The sequence below is a fragment of the Corylus avellana genome, chromosome 7 (genome assembly GCF_965113065.1).
Source record: "Corylus avellana chromosome 7, dhCorAvel1.hap1.2, whole genome shotgun sequence".
Taxonomy (NCBI): Eukaryota; Viridiplantae; Streptophyta; class Magnoliopsida; order Fagales; family Betulaceae; genus Corylus; species Corylus avellana.
Window position 1 is genome coordinate 7,257,914 of NC_142496.1, and position 19,178 is coordinate 7,277,091.

A 19,178-nucleotide genomic window follows, 5' to 3' on the forward strand; every position below is an offset into this window, starting at 1 on the left:
AGATATATGTGAAGCTGGTGCATTCGTACCTAGAAGGCTACCAATTCTTGTTAAAATTCAATACCACCTCTTTCATTGCATCTGTGTGCGTCGTACTCTTGGTCATTAGTGGATTTTCTCTTACGAGCAAGTTCTTTGTATGGTTATTATCATTAACCATGACTACGTCAGTTGTGCTCATGACACTTATCTATCTGTATGCACTAAATTTGATTAACTCGTTTGGCGTTTTAGGTACTATTAACAAGTTCGGCAACAATGTAACAAAAGTTTGGATTGGAGTGGTTGTGATTACTGGCGTAATTTAAATAATTCGCCCACTCTATTGGATGGTGAATAAGTTGCGCAATTTGAAACGCAAGTCAACAAAGGCTCCAGAAAAAGAACCAGCTAATGTCTAAGAGGAAAACTCTCTTGATAAGTAATTTGATTAGGAGTTTGTAGGGGGTTTGGGTAATCTCATTGTAATATTTCTCTTTAGGTTTAGTACTAATTAAGTTCATAATTAGTCATTGTGAGGTAGTTCAACTTGGAATATGGACAGCATTGAAGGACAAATGGTTGGCCATGTTATCTCTTGCTATTGTGGTATGTGTTCTATTAGATTGTTATGCTAATGATTTTGGGTGTGTTTTGTTGTCCGAATTTTGATATTGTTTGATGTTTTGTGGAGACATTTTTGGTCTTTTATTGTAAACACAAAAAATTTAATATTTTTCACCTTAGTGTAATCTAGCATAGGTTGATGATATATATGATATGAAGAGTTATAATTCAAATTCAAATGTACAAATTCTTTTGAGATAATGTAATCTATCTATACAATTTTAAATTTGTAATTATCCTATTCTAAAGTGTTTCAATTGCAGTTTGTTATTTTGAGTCTGTTGAGATAAGACTGAAGATTATCTTGTTCGTGTGAGCTTGGGGTGAGTATTGATGCATATGGGTGATTCAAATAAAGGAGAAGAAATCTGAAAATTTTCAGATTGAGGCTGTGGGTGAGCTTCGGCTACTGGAGGAGGCAATGGGGACGTTTGTGTAGGGGGCACGGGTACTTGGGGCGTGGGATTTCTGACGGGCTGAACAATATTACTAGAGGAGGCTTGATTGTTGGTTTGTGTAGGTGGCGGCATGTGAGAGTGTGGCGTGAGAGATGAGGATTGATGGGTAGGAGACAAAGTAATGGGTGACGTGGGTGTGTTTGAGTATAAGGGTACAGCTAGTGTTTCACTTGATGGTGAGTTTTGGATTCTAACTAGAGGTGCATGGGGTATAAGATTTGTTGGATAATAGAATGAGGTGTTGGGTAATTATGGGTATTATCAGGAAGATTTTGTGTTTCATTGAGTAAAGGAGTTTGGAGGGAAAATATGGTTTTTTTCGAAAACATCTCTTGAGATGTAAAGACAACCATTTTTGAGATTGAGACATTGATAACCCTTATGACGTATACTATAACCTTATTTGATGATGGTCCGATGACCAGTACATAAGTACATTTGATGATTATCTTTATATTATGAGGTATTTTATTTGCTATGGTGTATGAATGTGTAGTTGTGTATGTAATGCTCTATATTTCTGTAGTTTAAAAAGTTTTTTCGTTAAGGTCTCACGTCTCTGAGAGGTTGAAATCCCCGAGTCTTGTCCTACGAGGGATAGGGCTAGGAAACAAACCATGGGATCAATTACTAATTAATTGACTTGCCCATTGGGGTCGTTACAAGGTCTCTATAGTTGGTCTAAATTACAAATAACTCAATTTGGTATAAAAAATAATTTATAGGTCTTCATGGTAAACTAAAATAATAGTTTACTCTCTGGAATCAATTTTCGTTAGGTAACTTTATAGAATCTGTTACTTGTCACGTCGTACCCAATAAAAACGCGACATGTGTTATTATTAATTTTTTACTTTAAAAAATGACAATCAGAATTTTTCACACTATTTTAGGATGCTAGCTAAGATTGCACATCAACCCCCACTTCACATTATACTGCTATAATAAATTAACTTAATCTTTTCTGTCCCCAAAATTTTACCCGTGTGTATGACGTGGAGTGATGGTTAATGTGTAATCTTAGCTCACATCCTAGAATGATGTGGAAAGTTACTTAACGAAAATTGATTTCAGAGAATAAACTGTTATCTTGGTCTATCTTGTGGACCTATAAATTGTTTTTTATACGACATAGAGTGATTTATAATTTAAGCCAACTATTAGGATCTATAAATTATTTTTTATACCACAGAGAGAGATTTGCAATTTAAGTTAACCATATGATCAATTTTGCATTTATCCCTAAAGCAAAGCTAAAATAACAAAAAGAAACCCAAATATTTGTATGATATATGGCTACTGCTTGAACTTAAGCTAATTAAGATTAACATTGTAATCTTCGGACAAAAATAGAGAAAACAAAAAAAACGGAAAAGAATGCGGATTATAATTGATGGTAGTGTTGTCGTTTTATTATTATTGTGAACTGAAAAAGTAGCGACCAAAATCGAAAGTGATCGAAAAGGAGAGAAACATAGAAATGGAAAAGAAGAAGAGAGAAACCGGAAAGATAGAAACACGTCAACATCTTATTATCAAGTCTTTTTGGTGAGGGGAGAGTGATGCAATAATAATAATAATAATAATTAGTCTTTAGGTTTTATATTTTAAAGAGTTAATATATTTTGCAATTTAATAATGGGTTGATCAATAATCAGTCAAAATAATTTAATAATGGGCTTTTCTCAAAAGTTATTCAATTTAGTAATGGACCATTCTCTTTTGACGTTGATCTTGACTGGAGAATTATAAAAAATTAACGAAATATGAGAAAAAGAAAAGGCAAATGTCCCCAAATTTGGGAGATTCTTCAAGAATACGTCATTGTCAGTCCACTCTTTTTCCAAATAAGCCAATTTTTTCTTCAATCATTAGGAAAACAATGCTAAACTCTCTTACATTAGGCTTATAATCTTTTTGACTAAAAGAAATAAAAATAAAAGGTATCACAACTTTCCAGACTCCACATTGTTTCTTGGAGTTATCCCAAATGGATCATCGTTGCTGTCCACACAATTTCTTTTTCGCTGGCAGATTCGGGTTTATCCCAAATGGATTTGCTTTTTGAAAGGTCCACGAAGGGTGTGTTTGCCTATGGCCATTTCTGTTTCAGGGCCTCCCTCAATTTTCAAAAAAAAAATTTTTTACCTCAAAATTAATTCAAACATCTCTACTTTTTATATCACATCAATTATTTTTATTATTATTATTTAAATAAAAAAATAATTACAAAACAAATTTTTTACATTTTTCTATATAAAATATATTTTTTTACTTTTTCCCACAAAACATTTTCACTAAAATCAATCAAACACTTATTTCTAAAAAAAGGCTACAGTACCGGCCCTTGAACAGTACCGTTCTAGGGCCGGTACTGTAGCTTTTTTTTTTTTTTTAATTAATTCTTAATTTTTGAAGAAATTATTGAAAGCATCTTTCTAATGTGTGAAAAAAAATGAATATAAAAAAGGAAAATACGTGTAGCATTCCTCTGAATATAATAATTGCCTCTCTCATCTCACACAAGCAACCATGACACTAGCCAAATTCTCAGGCTTACAAACCAAGGAAAAATAGGCACAATTTGGGTGTGCCAGCCTGCCAGGGGCAAGAATGGGTAAAGACACAGGGTGTAAGTAATCTGCAAATTTGAATTTGTGGAGTGTAAACCGTAAGAGCACTCCTTGCAGTTTTATCAATTATTTTTTAATTATTTTAGTGAGGAAATTTAATAAAAGTAGTTTAAATCTTCACTTTTAGACTCGTCATTTTAACTAGGGGTGAAAAGACCAATTAGTAAAATTCATTAACCGCTTAGGCAGTTAACCGGCAGTTAGTGGTTAATAACCTTAATAACCGCTAACCGCTTTTTAAAGAAAAAATTAAAAAGTTCTTTTTTAAAAAAAAAAAAGAAAAAAAAGAAATGCTGTTGTTTATATGGTAACATGATAATATCCTACTATATATGATATCATTTCTAAATTTTTATATATATTTCAACACAAAAACGACGTCATTTCATATATATATATATGGATAAATAAAAAATTGGTCCCTGTGGTTGGCCTAAATTACAAATCACTCTCTGTGGTATAAAAAATAATTTTTGCGTCCTTGTGGTTGGCCTAAATTACAAATCACTCCATGTGGTATAAAAAAATAATTGATAAGTTCTCAGGATAAGCCAAAATAACAGTGTACTCCCGAAAATCAATTTCCGTTGAGTAACTTAACAAAATTCATTACTTTGTCACGTAATACTATTATCGTAAATTAACATATTCTCTTATATCCTTGAAATTTTAGTCAGTGCATAACCCTCACTCATTTTGATCTTCCTCTTATTTGGGAACATTTTGCAAGAATTTGACGGTCGCATTTTATGAAGTAGCTGAGGAAGATGAAGATGATGGAGGGTTACACATGGGGTAAAATTTTAAGGCTATAAGATATTATGTTAATTTACTGTAGCAGTATAACGTAGAGTGAGAGCTGATGTGTAATCTTAGATAGCATCATAAAATAATGTGAAAAATCTTAATTGTTATTTTTGAAAGTCAGAAATTAATAATAACATATGTTGTTTTTTTATTAGGTATGACGTGGCAAGGGATAGATTTTGTTAATTACTTAATGGAAATTGATTTTATGAAGTAAACTGTTAAGTATTTTGGCATACCTTGAAGTACTATTAACTCACTAAATGAATAAAAAATAATATAAATTTTCTCTCTTCTTCACTATTTTTGAAAAAGTTAAAAAATATATAAATAAGTATTTGAAAAAAAATATATTTAAATGAAATAGTAAAAGTTGATAGTTAACAGAGTGAGACGGTTGGAATGCTTTAAAAAAACGGATAGTTAAAATAGAGAAAATTATACTTTTAGTTATTTTGGTGAGTAATATTTAGTGAGTTTGTTAACAATGCTTTGAAGCAACAAAATTACAGATGTAAGTCCATTTTTTATTGGCATTAAAATTAAATTGTAAGGAGAATGGTAAAATTGCCGTTACATGCCCAATTACCATAGCCATACGTAAGTATCATTTTACCAAGAAAAACACCCAATTCAATAGGATTTGACATCTACACGACCGTCCACTTTTAAAATACAAATGTCCAAGTTAAAAATGAAGAGGATTTGATTTGGGGGAGGCAATCTGTGTCATGGGGGAAGATATTATATTTTGGGGGTCAATGCTTATAAAGTTTATCATTGTTTACACAACTTTAAGGTTGCCATAGTCCCATCCTTGTACACATGTCCAGCATTTTCAATAAAGATATAACATACGTGTGAATCACATGAAAACTAATAATTTTAGTATATATACTTATATTAATTGTGATATATAGTTGAAGAGAGATAAATGCGTGTGAAAGAGAATGGGGACTATAATTGATGCCTGATGGTAGTGTTATTGTCTTTTTCTTATTAATTGGGACCATCCACCCAAAGAAACCTAACCAAAAGAGATGGCAAACAGAGGTGTATACACCTTATACATCTTTTTCAACGACCCATTTTGGTCATTTTATTTTAACCTTTTTCCTTGTCCCATCCTTCCATAATGTCCACATGGTAACCAGCAGAAAATCACGTGGGTAAGAAAAAAGCATGGACCTGAGGGACGGCCAAAAACAAAAGTTTCCGACATGAAGTTCCTCTGGTTCTTCCTCTGGTTGGAGTTTCTTCAGTTTTCACATTCACAGGTGAAGGATGGATAGTAGGCCTATACTTGTATTTACGCAATACTTTATAAATAAGGACCATTGTATTTTAAAAAAATCAAGTTAATGTTTTTTGCTATTATTTTCCACTTCATCATTATTTCAACAATAATTGTGCTATATATGTGTGAGACAGAATGGGACTATAATTGATGCCTGATGGTAGTGTTGCTATCTTTTCTTATTGGGACCGTCCACCCAAAGAAACCTTACCAAAAGAGATGCAGATTCAATTTGCATACTAGGAGGCAAACACGAAAAAAGTACAGTCCATTAATATGGAGCCAATAAATACCAAAGCAATATTAGGAATCATTTTTTTATTCTCTAAAGTTAATGTAACTTTTAAAATTACTATTAATTTTTAGATGAATCATACTTAAGTTTTGATCCGATAGTGATTTTTATGCCCAATGTGCCGTGTGGTTTCAGACTTTCAGTTACCCAAGCCAAGCTGACCACTCTACTCTAAAACATTCTATCTGCAATCTGTAGAAAAATAAGCACACTCCTATACTCTGTTTTTCTATACATCCGAATACAAAAACTCACATTTACAATTCACTCAACAATCAACTATATTCTATACTATGCACCAACTATAGTATCTAGCAAATAATGTAGCTGATTAGACGTTTCCTTTTTAAATTTCAGGCTTGGTCTTAAGCAAATGAAAAAAAAAAAAAAAAAAAAATGTAAAATTAGTCATTGTGATTTTTCTGACTTACAATTAGCTTTTTATGGTACTAAAATGAACTTAAAGGTCCTTGAATTATGCCAAAAAAATAATTTAGTCCCTACAATCCCCACTAATTTAACATATTCTGTTAGTGTGACACCGACTTAAATAAGATAAGTATCACAATTTTATTGATTCTAATGTTTTACGCTATCAAAATCTATTAAGTCAATTAACGGAATTTGACAGTAAGAACTAAATTATTATTTTTTTGGATATCTTAAGGATCTTTGAATTCATTTTGATATCACATAGAGTTAATTGCAAATCAAGTAAACCACATCAACTGATTTTGCTTCTTTTTTTTTTTTTTACAAAAAAAAAAAAAAAAAAAAAATTGAAAATTTTGTGGGACTTGAACTATATCATTGGATTGGATCCCTCAAAAATCAGCTGTGAGCTTGGTGTCATCTTGATTATGGTAGGTACAGTTTTGAACAAAAAAAAAAAATCACCTAAAATAGCAAATCTAGTGTATTGGACCCAACAAAGAAATGCTATTTCTTGAGCGTAATGACTTGATGCCTTGACAAGTTGACATGATGATATGCAGAGTGCAGAGCTCAAAGTCCTACAAAAAAGTAGTTTCAAGTCTCAAATCAGGTCTGGAGTTTGGTCAGAAGCCAACGGGAAGAAACTAATTTTATGGGGGTATTTCCAGTTTTCTAAGTTGCAAGAGGGAGAAAAATGTGAAAAGAAAAATTTTGGGGGACAAATTTAGTATTTTGGAGGGACAATTTTTAAAAAATGACATATTTTAAGAAGAATTTTAAAACTTTTGAGGCGACGAATGTCCCCCAATAATATATGTCGGTCCGCCCCTGGGACTCATACACGTCTCTTGAAGAAACCTCGCGCTTGCTGTCCATGCCTCCCAAAGGCCTGACTTTTCAGTTCTTTTTTTCATCTTTCTTTTCCATTTATGATGAAAAGTAAGTATAAAATTAATATGATTATTTTATATAATTTATTGCTGAAGTTTCTTCTCTTTTTCCAATTTTTTGTTTGAAGTTTATTATAAAAGGCAATCTCCTTATAGTAGTAATGGAGAGATAGACGTCAACATTTTCCGTACAATGACGTAGGTAGCTGAGCAATCAAAAACGCGTTATACAACAGAGCCAAGTGGCTTCTACCCATCATGCCTTGGTCACGCTCCTGTTGCCCAACCAGAAAAATGATCATATTTAATTCATTTTTATATTTAATTCATATTTTCTTACGACCAATTTTTAGATATATAAATTTATGTAGACTCTATATAAGTAAATAATGAACTCTATAAATTTATTGATTAATTAATTATAAGAAAATATGAGCTAAATATAAAAAATTTATTGATTCCTAACATTTCTCGCCCAATAATACTACTTAACCAGCCGTGAAACTTCTTTGACAACCCAACACAAACACGTGTCTTGACCAAAGAGACATAGCAGTTGGCCCTCGTTTGCGGATCATACATGTCATTGTAAGTAACCCACGTACGTGACTGTAGTAAGTCTATAAGTACTTGTTGAAGTTTCTTCAATCTTCACATTCACAAGTCACTAGTGAAGGATGGATAGAGGGCATGATGAGAAAGCCAATATGGATGCACTCTATGAAGCATCACGAGATGGGTGTGTGAGCACCTTGACCACATTGATCCAAAGGGATGCACTCATCCTTGATAGAGTTTTACTCACATCTTTTCGTGAGACTCCCTTACACATAGCTGCTTTGCTTGGTCACTTTGAATTTAGTAAAGCACTTCTAAGCAAGAAACCTAAACTTGCAGAAGAGGTGGATTCGCTAGGACGAATCCCTCTTCACTTGGCTTCTGCTGAGGGTCACACTGAGATTGTAAGAGCATTGTTGCTAGTAAATACAGATGTTTGCGTCATTTGTGATCAAGATGAGAGTATTCCTCTCCATTTAGCCGCAATGAGAGGACGAATAGAGACTATGAGACTGTTAATTCATGCTCAACCAACGTCCATCGTGGTGAATCTCAACGGAGATAGTGTGTTGCACTTGTGTGTTCGAAACAATCATTTGGAGGCTCTGAAATTATTAGTGGAATCGGCTAATGGTGACCAATCATTCCTTAGCTCCAAAGACCGTGATGACAACTCCATATTGCATTTAGCAGTGATGCTCAAGCAAATGAAGGTGCGTTAACAATATTTCTGCCTACTAATCTCTTAGACAAGCATTTTTTTTCTTCTAGTTAATTATATATAAAATATAAATTATTTTAGACCTACTTCTTGTTTTTCTTTCCTTTAATTTTTTAATTAGAAGAAAGATATATTTGTAGAATAACTAAAATGTCATTCAATGGGTGTGTGTGGTTGAATTAAATTTATTTGGGTTGTTTCGATGGAAGTGTTTTTACAGTTTCTAGTAGCAGCTGGAAGTAACAATAGAGTGTTGTGTTTGTGCAGGTCATAAATTACTTACTTTCAGTACCAGAAATAAAAAGAGAGGCTAATTCCAAGAACAAGGATAGTCAAACAGCTTTAGATGTCTTAGAGGCCTCTAACGTTTATCCAAGAGATTTTAAATATGCTGAAATCAAAAACATTCTAAAGGAAGCCGGTGTCAAAAAATCAATTGATGATCAATCAAGGCTTAAGAGAGGGTGGAGGTGTATTCGTTCTTCATTAGGTAGTCGCTTCAAGGACCAAGGAAAATGGATCGATGACATACGTGGCAGTTTGATGGTAGTGGCCACTGTGATGGCAACCATGGCTTTCCAAGTCGGGGTCAACCCACCAGGTGGCGTTTGGCAAGAAGATGTGAGAGCAACAGAGAAAGGTCGAAAATGTTCGGTGGAAAATTTTTGTGACGCTGGTACAGCAGTTTTATCTTATTCGTGGCCAACAGACTACCAATTCTTGTTAAAATTCAATACCACCTCTTTCATTGCATCTATGTGCGTCGTACTCTTGGTCATTAGTGGATTTCCTCTTACGAGCAGGTTCTCTGTATGGTTATTATCGTTAACCATGACTACCTCAGTTGTGTTCATGACACTTACCTATCTGTATGCACTAACTTTGATTACTTCGTTTCGTGTTTTAGATGATATTAACAAGTTCAGCCGCAATGCAACAAAAGTTTGGATTGCAGTGGTTGTGATTAGTGGCGTACTTCAAATAATTCGCCCACTCTGTTGGATGGTGAATAAGTTGCGCAAATATTTCAAACGCAAGTCAACAAAGGCTCCAACAAAAGACCCAGCTAATGTCTAAGAGGAAAACTCTCTTGATCAGTAATTTGATTAGGAGTTTTTAGGGGGTTTGGGTAATCTCATTGTAATATTTATCTTTAGGTTTAGTACCAAGTTCATAATTAGTCATTGTGAGGTAGTTCAACTTGGAATATGTAATTTGATTAGGAGTTTTTAGGGGGTTTGGGTAATCTCATTGTAATATTTATCTTTAGGTTTAGTACCAAGTTCATAATTAGTCATTGTGAGATAGTTCAACTTGGAATATGTACAGCATTAAAGGACAAATTGTTGGCCTAGTTATCTCTTGCTATTGTTGTATGTGTTCTATTAGATTGTTATGCTAATGATTTTCAGCGTGTTTTGTTGCTGACTTTTGTCTGAATTTGGATATTGTTTGATTTTTTGTGGAGACATTTTTGGTCTTTTATGAATTTAAAGTTGGTAGTCTAGTTTTGTTGGATGGAGTCAAACTTTAAGAATCTTCTGATCTCACACAAGGGGCTAGGATTCATCATGATAGACATACATCAAGCTAGATTTTCCTTTCTTCAACGGTGGTGAGGATGATCCAAATTTTTTGTAGTCAAGTATGACAACATTGTGATTCTTCCTTCTTTTTTTCCTTAACATACGAATATATCTTCTACCAATTTACAATTTTAGTCCTACTTTATGAATGCAAAAAGCTCGCGAAAAAAGGAAGGAAAAAAGAGAAGTTGATCTCAAATAAATTCATAGACGCGGACATTGTTCTACGTACTTTATATATCACTAGAAAGAAATATCTATTATAAGAGAGTAGTAACAGATTTTTAACGCACCTTCATTTGCTTCAGCATCACAGCTAAATGCAATATGGAGTTGCCATCATGGTCATTGGAATTGAGGAGTTCATCGCAGTCAACCAACTTCACTAGCCGTTCTAGAGCATCCTGGCGATTATATTGAACACAGTGCAGTACACTCTCACCATTGAGATTCTTCCTTATGGTCTCTGGTTGAGCTCTAATTTACTCTTCTATGATCTCTATTCGTCCTCTCATTACAGCAAAGTGGAGAGGAATTCTCTCATGCTGATCAAAAGCTAAGCAAACAGTTGTATTTGCTTGCAACAATGCCTTTACTATCTCAGTGTGACCCTCAGCAGAAGCCAAGAGTACTCCTAGCGAGTCCACCTCTTTTGCAAGTGTAGGTTTTTTGCTAAGAATAAGTCTACTAATTTCAAGATGGCCATGCAAAGCAGCTAAATGTAAGGGGGTCTCACTAAAGGATGTGAGTGAAACTCTATCAAGAATGCGCGCATCCCTTTGGATCAAAGTGGTCAAGGTGCTTACACACCCATTCCGTGAGGCTTCATAGAGTTCTGCAATCATTGTCTCTTCTGCAACAAGCCTTCTATCCATCCTTCACCTGTGAATGTGAAAACTGAAGAAACTCCAACCAAGGGAGGAACCAGAGGAACTTCCAGTCGGAAACTTTTCTGAATCTGGGGTTTTGGCCGTCCCTCAGGTCCATGCTTTTTTTTGTTTTTTGATGAATAGGTCCATGTTTTTTTTTCTCACCCACGTGATATTATGCTGGTTACCGTGTGGACTTTGTTGAAGGGTGGGACAAGTAAAAAGGTAAAAATAAAATGACCAAAATGGGTCGTTGAAAATAAATAAAATATTTATTATAAAAGGCAATCTCCTTATAGTAGTAATGGAGAGATAGACGTCAACATTTTCCGTACAATGACGTAGGTAGCTGAGCAATCAAAAACGCGTTATACAACAGAGCCAAGTGGCTTCTACCCATCATGCCTTGGTCACGGTCCTGTTGCCCAACCAGAAAAATGATCATATTTAATTCATTTTTTATATTTAATTCATATTTTTTTACGATTAATTTTTAGATTTGTAAATTTATGTAAACTCTATATAAGTAAATGATGAACTCCACAAATTATTGGTTAATTAATTGTAAGAAAATATGAGTTAAATATGAAAAATTTATTGATTCCTAACATTTCTCGCCCAATAATACTACTTACCCAGCCGTGAAACTTGTTTGGACGAACCCAACACAAACATGTGTCTTGACCAAAGAGACATAGCAGTTGGCCCTCGTTTGCGGATCATACATGTCATTGTAAGTAACCCACGTACGTGACTGTAGTAAGTCTATAATTACTTGTTGAAGTTTCTTCAATCTTCACATTCACAAATCACAAGTGAAGGATGGATAGAGGGCATGATGAGAAAGCCAATATGGATGCACTCTATGAAGCATCACGAGATGGGTGTGTGAGCCCCTTGACCACATTGATCCAAAGGGATGCACTCATCCTTGATAGAGTTTTACTCACATCTTTTGGTGACACTCCCTTACACATAGCTGCTTTGCTTGGTCACTTTGAATTTAGTAAAGCACTTCTAAGCAAGAAACCTAAACTTGCAGAAGAGGTGGATTCGCTAGGACGAATCCCTCTTCACTTGGCTTCTGCCGAGGGTCACACTGAGATTGTAAGAGCATTGTTGCTAGTAAATGCAGATGTTTGCGCAATTCGTGATCAAGATGAGAGAATTCCTCTCCATTTAGCCGCAATGAGAGGACGAATAGAGACTATGAGACTGTTAATTCATGCTCAACCAACGTCCATCTTGGTGAAACTCAACGGAGACAGTGTGTTGCACTTGTGTGTTCGAAACAATCATCTGGAGGCTCTGAAATTGTTAGTGGCATCGGCTAATGGTAACCAATCATTCCTTAGCTCCAAAGACCGTGATGACAACTCCATATTGCATTTAGCAGTGATGCTCAAGCAAATGAAGGTGTGTTAACAATATTTCTGCCTATTAATCTCTTAGACGAGCATTTTTTTTTTTTCTAGTTAATTATATATAAAATATAAACTATTTTAGATCTACTTCTTGCTTTTCCTTCCTTTAATTTGCAAGTCTGTTTGTATTCATAAAGTATGACTAAATTTTTTAATTAGAAGAAAGATAGAAAGATATATTTGTAGAATAACTAAAATGTCATTCAATGGGTGTGTGTGGTTGAATTAAATTTATTTGGGTTGCTTCGATGGAAGTGTTTTTACAGTTTCTAGTAGCAGCTGGAAGTAACAATAGAGTGTTGTCTTTGTGCAGGTCATAAATTACTTACTTTCAGTACCAGAAATAAAAAGAGAGGCTAATTCCAAGAACAAGTATGGTCAAACAGCTTTAGATGTCTTAGAGGCGTCTAACGTTTATCCAAGAGATTTTAAACATGCTGAAATCAAAAACATTCTAAAGGAAGCCGGTGTCAAAACATCAATCATGGCTTAAGAGAGGGTGGAGGGGCATTTGTTCTTCATTTGGTAGACGCTTGAAGCACCAAGGAAATTGGATCGATGAAACACATGGCACTTTGATGGTAGTTGCCACTGTGATGGCATTTCCATGGCTTTCCAAGTCAAGATCAACCCACCAGGTGGCGTTTGGCAAGAATACGTAAAAACAGAAGATAAAAGTCAAGCTTGTACGGAAGAAATATGTGAAGCTGGCACAGCGATTTTATCTTATTTGTGGCCAGAAGAGTACCAACTCTTGTTAAAATTCTATACCACCTCTTTCATTGCATCTGTGTGCATTGTACTCTTGGTCATTAGTGGATTTCCTCTTACGAGCAAGTTCTCTGTATGGTTTTTATCGTTATCCATGACTACCTCAGTTGTGTTCATGACACTTACCTATCTGTTTGCACTAGATTTGATTACCTCGTTTGGCGTTTTAGATAATATTAACAAGTTCGCCGACAATGTAACAGAAGTTTGGATTGGAGTGGTTGTGATTACTGGCGTAATTCAAATAATTCGCCCACTCTATTGGATGGTGAATAAGTTGTGCAATTTCAAGCGCAAGTCAACAAAGGCTCCAGCAAAAGAACCAGCTAATGTCTAAGAGGAAAACTCTCTTGATCAGTAATTTGATTAGGAATTTTTAGGGGGTTTGGGTAATCTCATTGTAATATTTATCTTTAGGTTTAGTACTAAGTTCATAATTAGTCATTGTGAGGTAGTTCAACTTGGAATATGTACAGCATTGAAGGACAAATGGTTGGCCCTGTTATCTCTTGCTATTGTGGTATGTGTTCTATTAGATTGTTATGCTAACGATTTTGGGCGTGTTTTGTTGCTGACTTTTGTCCAAATTTGGATATTGTTCGATGTTTTGTTGGGACATTTTTGGTCTTTTATTGTAAACTCAGAAAATTAATATTTTTCACCTTACTGTAATCTAGCATAGGTTGATGATAGATATAATATGAAGAGTTACAATTCAAATTCAAATGTACAAATTATTTTGAGATAATGTAATTTATCTATACAATTTCAAATATGTAATTATCCTATTTTAAAATATTTTAATTGCAGCTTGTTATCTTGGGTTTAGTTTGTTGAGATAAGACTGGAGATTATCTTGTTCGTGTGAGCATGGGGTGAGTATTGATGGGTATGGGTGATTTAGATGCTAGTTGGAGAGATGTATGCATGAGAGAGTGTGTCATGCGTAGGAAATGGGGATAAGATTTGTGGGATAATAGGATGAGGTGTCGGGTAGGTATGGGTATTATCCGGAGGATTTTATGTTTTATTGGGCAAAGGATTTTGGAGGGAAAATATGGTTTCTTCGAAAACGACATCTCTTGAGATGTAAAGATGACCATCTTTGAGATTGAGACATTGATAACCCTTATGATGAATACTATAGCCCAAAAAAATACAATGCACAGATCGAGGTTGTAGTTTATGAGAATTATATGGACGAAGATTTGGCCAACATGCACACCCAAAAATACGTAATAGTTTGTAATCCGGAGAAGTAAAATTTCATATGGAGATGAATTTTTCAAAAGAGGTATAGGCATGCGATTAATGAGATAACATGCAGTTTGAAAAGTTTCTTCTCAATATTCGAATGGAACATGGGCATGAGTGAGTAGGGCTAAGCCTGTTTCAACTATGTGTCGGTGTTTGCACTCCACAGCACCATTTTGGCTACCGGAGGTCAGACTCGATCATGCCACTAATGGGATGTGCAGTAGCGTACAATGGCTGGAGCACCGGCATTGTATTACAGGTCTTTCGGGATAGCGCTAATCCTGCTAAGAATGAGTAATATTTTGGGTAGAACATACTGTTAAACTATGACTATTACTTTATATCATATGCATATATCATATATCTATTTCATATCTGTGATAAATTGTCATGATGAAACTATTGCATACTTTATAAAAATCAGAGTTCATTACAAAAACTAGCACGAGTATTATATGTGTTTACATTCACTAAGTCTTTAGACTTACCCTTTTATTTTATGTTTTTCGCTCTCCATTACGAAAAATTAGGCGGTTTAGTTAGCTTAGACAGAGATGCCTTCGGAGTAGATGTGGGTGATCGTACAGGATTTGATTCGAGTATTTTTTGAGGACTTGGATCTAGTTTAGTTACATTCTATGTGGACTGATGGAGGAACCACCCGAGCTGATATGATCGAGATTGTTATCTCTCTATCTTTACTTAAACTTAGGATTTGATCTGCTGTGCTTTTGTTAAGACACTTATATTATGGGTTGTAACCTTATTTGATGATGGTCCTGGTACATTTGATGATTATTTTTATATTATGAAGTATTTTGTTTACTCAGGTGTATGAATGTGTGGTTGTGTGTATAATGCCCTATATTCCTATAGTTTAGAAAGTCTTCCACTGAGGTCTCTCATCTTTGAGAGGTTGAAATCCTTAAGTCTTGTCTTGTGAGGGATAGGACTGGGAGATGAACCATGGGAGATCAATTATTAGTTAATTGACTCGCCCATCGGGGTCGTCACAAGGTCTCTATAGTTGGTCTAAATTACAAATCACTCAATTTGGTATAAAAAATAATTTATAGATCTTCAGGGTAAGCCAAAATAATAGTTTACTCTCTGGAATCAATTTTTGTTAAGTAATATAATAGAATCTGTTACTTTGTCATGTCGTACCCAATAAAAACGCGACATGTGTTATTATTAATTTTTTACTTTTAAAAATAAGGGAAACTAGATATAAAATCCTTAGGTAAACGCGCTTTTTTTAAAAACTCCCTGGGTTTTTTTTTTTGAAAATTTAGTCCCTGGGTCACTCGAAACTACTAGAAAACTCCATACCGTCAATTTTTGTTAACTTCCGTTACTCTAATCAAAACTCACCGTTTTATCTGATTAAAATACTATTTTTTTTATTAATTTAATTTAAAAAATTCAATCTTTAAAAAAAAAAAAAAAAAAAAAAATTGAAGGGTGGCCAGGAGTGGCGGTACCACCCCTGGCCACCCCCCCCCCCCCCCCCAACCCCTACCCCTATGGGGTGGCCTGCGGGCCACCCCAAACCACCCATGGGGTGGCTCGCGAACGCTCGTAACGCTCCTCTCTTCTGCTCTCTCTCTCTGGCTTCTTCTTCTTCTTCTTTCTTCTTCAAGCGCTTGTGAAATGACGAATATGCCCCCCACTCGCACCACTTGCGCCTCTCTTCTTCACGAATTGCAGATAATATGGGATGAAATTGGTGAGAGTGACAGCGAGAGGCAAAATGAAGGAGTTGGTGTTTAAGAGGCAAAATGAACTAGAAGAAATCTACCGAGGGGTTCATATGGATGTAGATAGTGATGTAGCGCGAGAGATTCTCGGGAGCCTCGTAGATTCTGGTAATGTGGATCTGTCTGATCTTCTTTCAAGCATGGATGATCAGATTGCAAAAGCCAAAGAGCAAGCTTTAAGCAGGAAGGATATCTTGGACAAGGTGGAGAAATGGAGATATGCAATTGAGGAGGAGAAGTGGCTTGAAGAATATGAAAGGGATGAAAATCGCTATAGTGCTGGAAGAGGAGAGGAAGCACACAAAAATCTGAAACATGCTGAAAAAGCACGGACCCTGGTCAGCAAAATATCATCTATTTGCGAGAATTTGATTGCAAAAGTAAAAGCTTGGGAGATAGAGAAAGGAATTCCTTTCTTATATGACAAGGTTCCTGTCTTACAAAGCTTGGAAGAATATAGTGTGCTACGACAGGAAAAAGGAAGAGGAAAAGCGAAAATTTCGGGAGCAGAAACGACTGCAAGAACAATTTGCTGCAGAACAAGAAGCCCGCTTCCCCATGCAGGCCACCCCAAACCACCTGGGGGTGGCCGCAAGCCACCCCAGGGGTGGGCGAACCACCCCTGGGGTGGCTTACGGCCACCCCATACGGGGGAGGGGGTGAGTGGGCGGCCAGGGGTGGTGGTGCCACCCTTGGCCACCCTTCAAAATTTTTTTTTTTTTTTTTTTTTTTTAAGATTGAATTTTTTAAATTAAATTAATAAAAAAAATAGTATTTTAATCAGATAAAACGGTGAGTTTTGATTAGAGTAACGGAAGTTAACAAAAATTGACGGTAGGGAGTTTTCTAGTAGTTTCGAGTGACCCAGGGACTAAATTTTCAAAAAAAAAAACCCAGGGAGTTTTTAAAAAAAGCGCGTTTACCTAAGGATTTTATATCTAATTTCCCTAAAAATAACAATTAGAATTTTCCACACTATTTTAGGACGCTAGCTAAGATTACACATAAACCCTCACTTCACATTATACTGCTATAATAAATTAACCTAATCTCTTCTGTCCTCAAAATTTTACCCGTGGAGTGAGGGTTAATGTGTAATTTTAGCTCGCATCCTAAAATGATGTAGAAAATCCTAGTTGTCTTTTTTAAAGTTCATAAATTAATAATAACACATGCCGCATTTTTTATTAGATATGACGTGGTAAAGTTACTTAACAAAAATTGATTTCAGGGAGTAAACTATTATCTTGGCCTATCTTGTGGGCCTATAAATTATTTTTTATACGACATAGAGTGATTTATAAGTTAGGCCAACTACAAGAATTTATAAATTATTTTTTATACCACAGGGAGAGATTTGTAATATAAGTTAACCATATGATCAATTTTGCATTTATCCTAAAGCAAAGCTAACATAACAAAAAGAAACCCAAATATTTGTATGATATATGGCTACTGCTTGAGCTTAAGCTAATTAAGATTAAATTTTAATCCTGGGACAAAAATAGAGAAAACAAAAAAACAGAAAAGAATGCAGATAATTGATGGTAGTGTTGTCGTTTTACTATTATTGTGAACTGAAAAAGTAGCGACCAAAATCGAAAGTGATCGAAAAGAAGAGAAACATAGAAATGGAAAAGAAGAAGAGAGAAAGAGGTAAAATTGAGAAAGGTAGAAACACGTCAACATCTTATCATCAAGTCTTTTTGGTGAGGGGAGAGTGATGCAATAAAAAAAAATAAAAAAATAAAATTAGTCTTTAGGTTTTATATTTTAAAGAGTTAATATATTTTCCAATTTAATAATGGGTTGGTCAATAATCAGTCAAAATAGGGTTAAATTTATTTTATAATTTAATAATGGGCTTGACTCAAAAGTCATTCAATTTAGGGTTAAGATTTCTGAGATTCTATTTTAAGTATTTTTTTTGTACCCATAGATTTATGATACTGAAAAAAAATATTTTCTTCTTTAAGAGTTTTGATTGTTATGCTTTTTTGTGGTCGAGACTCAATGTTTGCGTGAACACCAAATTTACCCAGTTAGTGAGACACTAATCATTTATTTATTTTTTTTTTTTCTCTTGATTCATGCTGCGTTGGAGAGGGGTGGGGGCAAGTTCATTTTCTTTTTCTTCTTATTATTTTTTTCTTTGGTGAGTAGAATCAAAATGTTTCCTTTTTTGGTATGGTCACTAAAAATTCTCTGTTTGTTTATATGACAGTGCTAGCTGGCCCACGTGATGGTGGCCTAAGATGGAGGAAGAGGTTAAAGGGCATGTGAGAGCCTGTCCTCCCTATATATTGCATAAAAGAAGCATGAGAAGCTTGTAGGGGACGCACTATGATTTATATATGATATGGTACTCCTTGGTAAATGTGAAACAAGAAAGAAAAGTTTTAAGGGAAAAGAAAAACTAATTACTTTTTATTATGATTTAAATAAAAGATTCACGACAAAATAAAATTTTATAATAAATTTAAAATTTTTATTTACTTTATATCCTAGTAATCATTTCTAAACCAAAAACTATATATCAAGTTCATTATCAATGATCTTTTTATATCTACGTCATCTACTTCTTTATAAATGATCTTTTTTTAGTTGATTTTTATTTTTATTTTTGTATTTGAATTATTTATGTCTTAGATCTAATCTGCACCAAACAAATATGTTTCTTAAATATAATTGTACATGGGTTAATAGAAGCTTGAAATCATTTTTATGATTTTATAACCTTCATAACTTTTAGCTATAATTTTGCAGAACTGTATACTTAATAATATAAAAATTTTATGCTAAAAATTCAGA

General features: G+C 34.5%; 2 protein-coding genes and 2 pseudogenes across 2 annotated transcripts; 3 read left to right on the forward strand and 1 right to left on the reverse strand.

Annotated features, from left to right (window-relative positions):
• Positions 1-8,098: 8,098 nt before the first annotated feature.
• On the forward strand, positions 8,099-9,777 carry LOC148584401 (uncharacterized). The gene is made up of 2 exons (XM_088518428.1): positions 8,099-8,692; positions 8,968-9,777. Exons 1-2 carry the CDS (start codon positions 8,099-8,101, stop codon positions 9,775-9,777), a joined length of 1,404 nt encoding a protein of 467 aa, XP_088374554.1.
• A 793-nt stretch (positions 9,778-10,570) lies between these two features.
• Positions 10,571-11,161, reverse strand: LOC148584402 (putative E3 ubiquitin-protein ligase XBOS33). The gene is made up of 2 exons (XM_088518429.1): positions 10,805-11,161; positions 10,571-10,690 (listed from the first exon to the last, which is right to left on the reverse strand). Exons 1-2 carry the CDS (start codon positions 11,159-11,161, stop codon positions 10,571-10,573), a joined length of 477 nt encoding a protein of 158 aa, XP_088374555.1.
• An 816-nt stretch (positions 11,162-11,977) lies between these two features.
• Positions 11,978-13,687, forward strand: LOC148584403 (uncharacterized; annotated as a pseudogene).
• Positions 13,688-16,360: 2,673 nt separating this feature from the next.
• Positions 16,361-18,650, forward strand: LOC132162919 (65-kDa microtubule-associated protein 5 pseudogene; annotated as a pseudogene).
• The last annotated feature ends 528 nt before the right edge of the window (positions 18,651-19,178 follow it).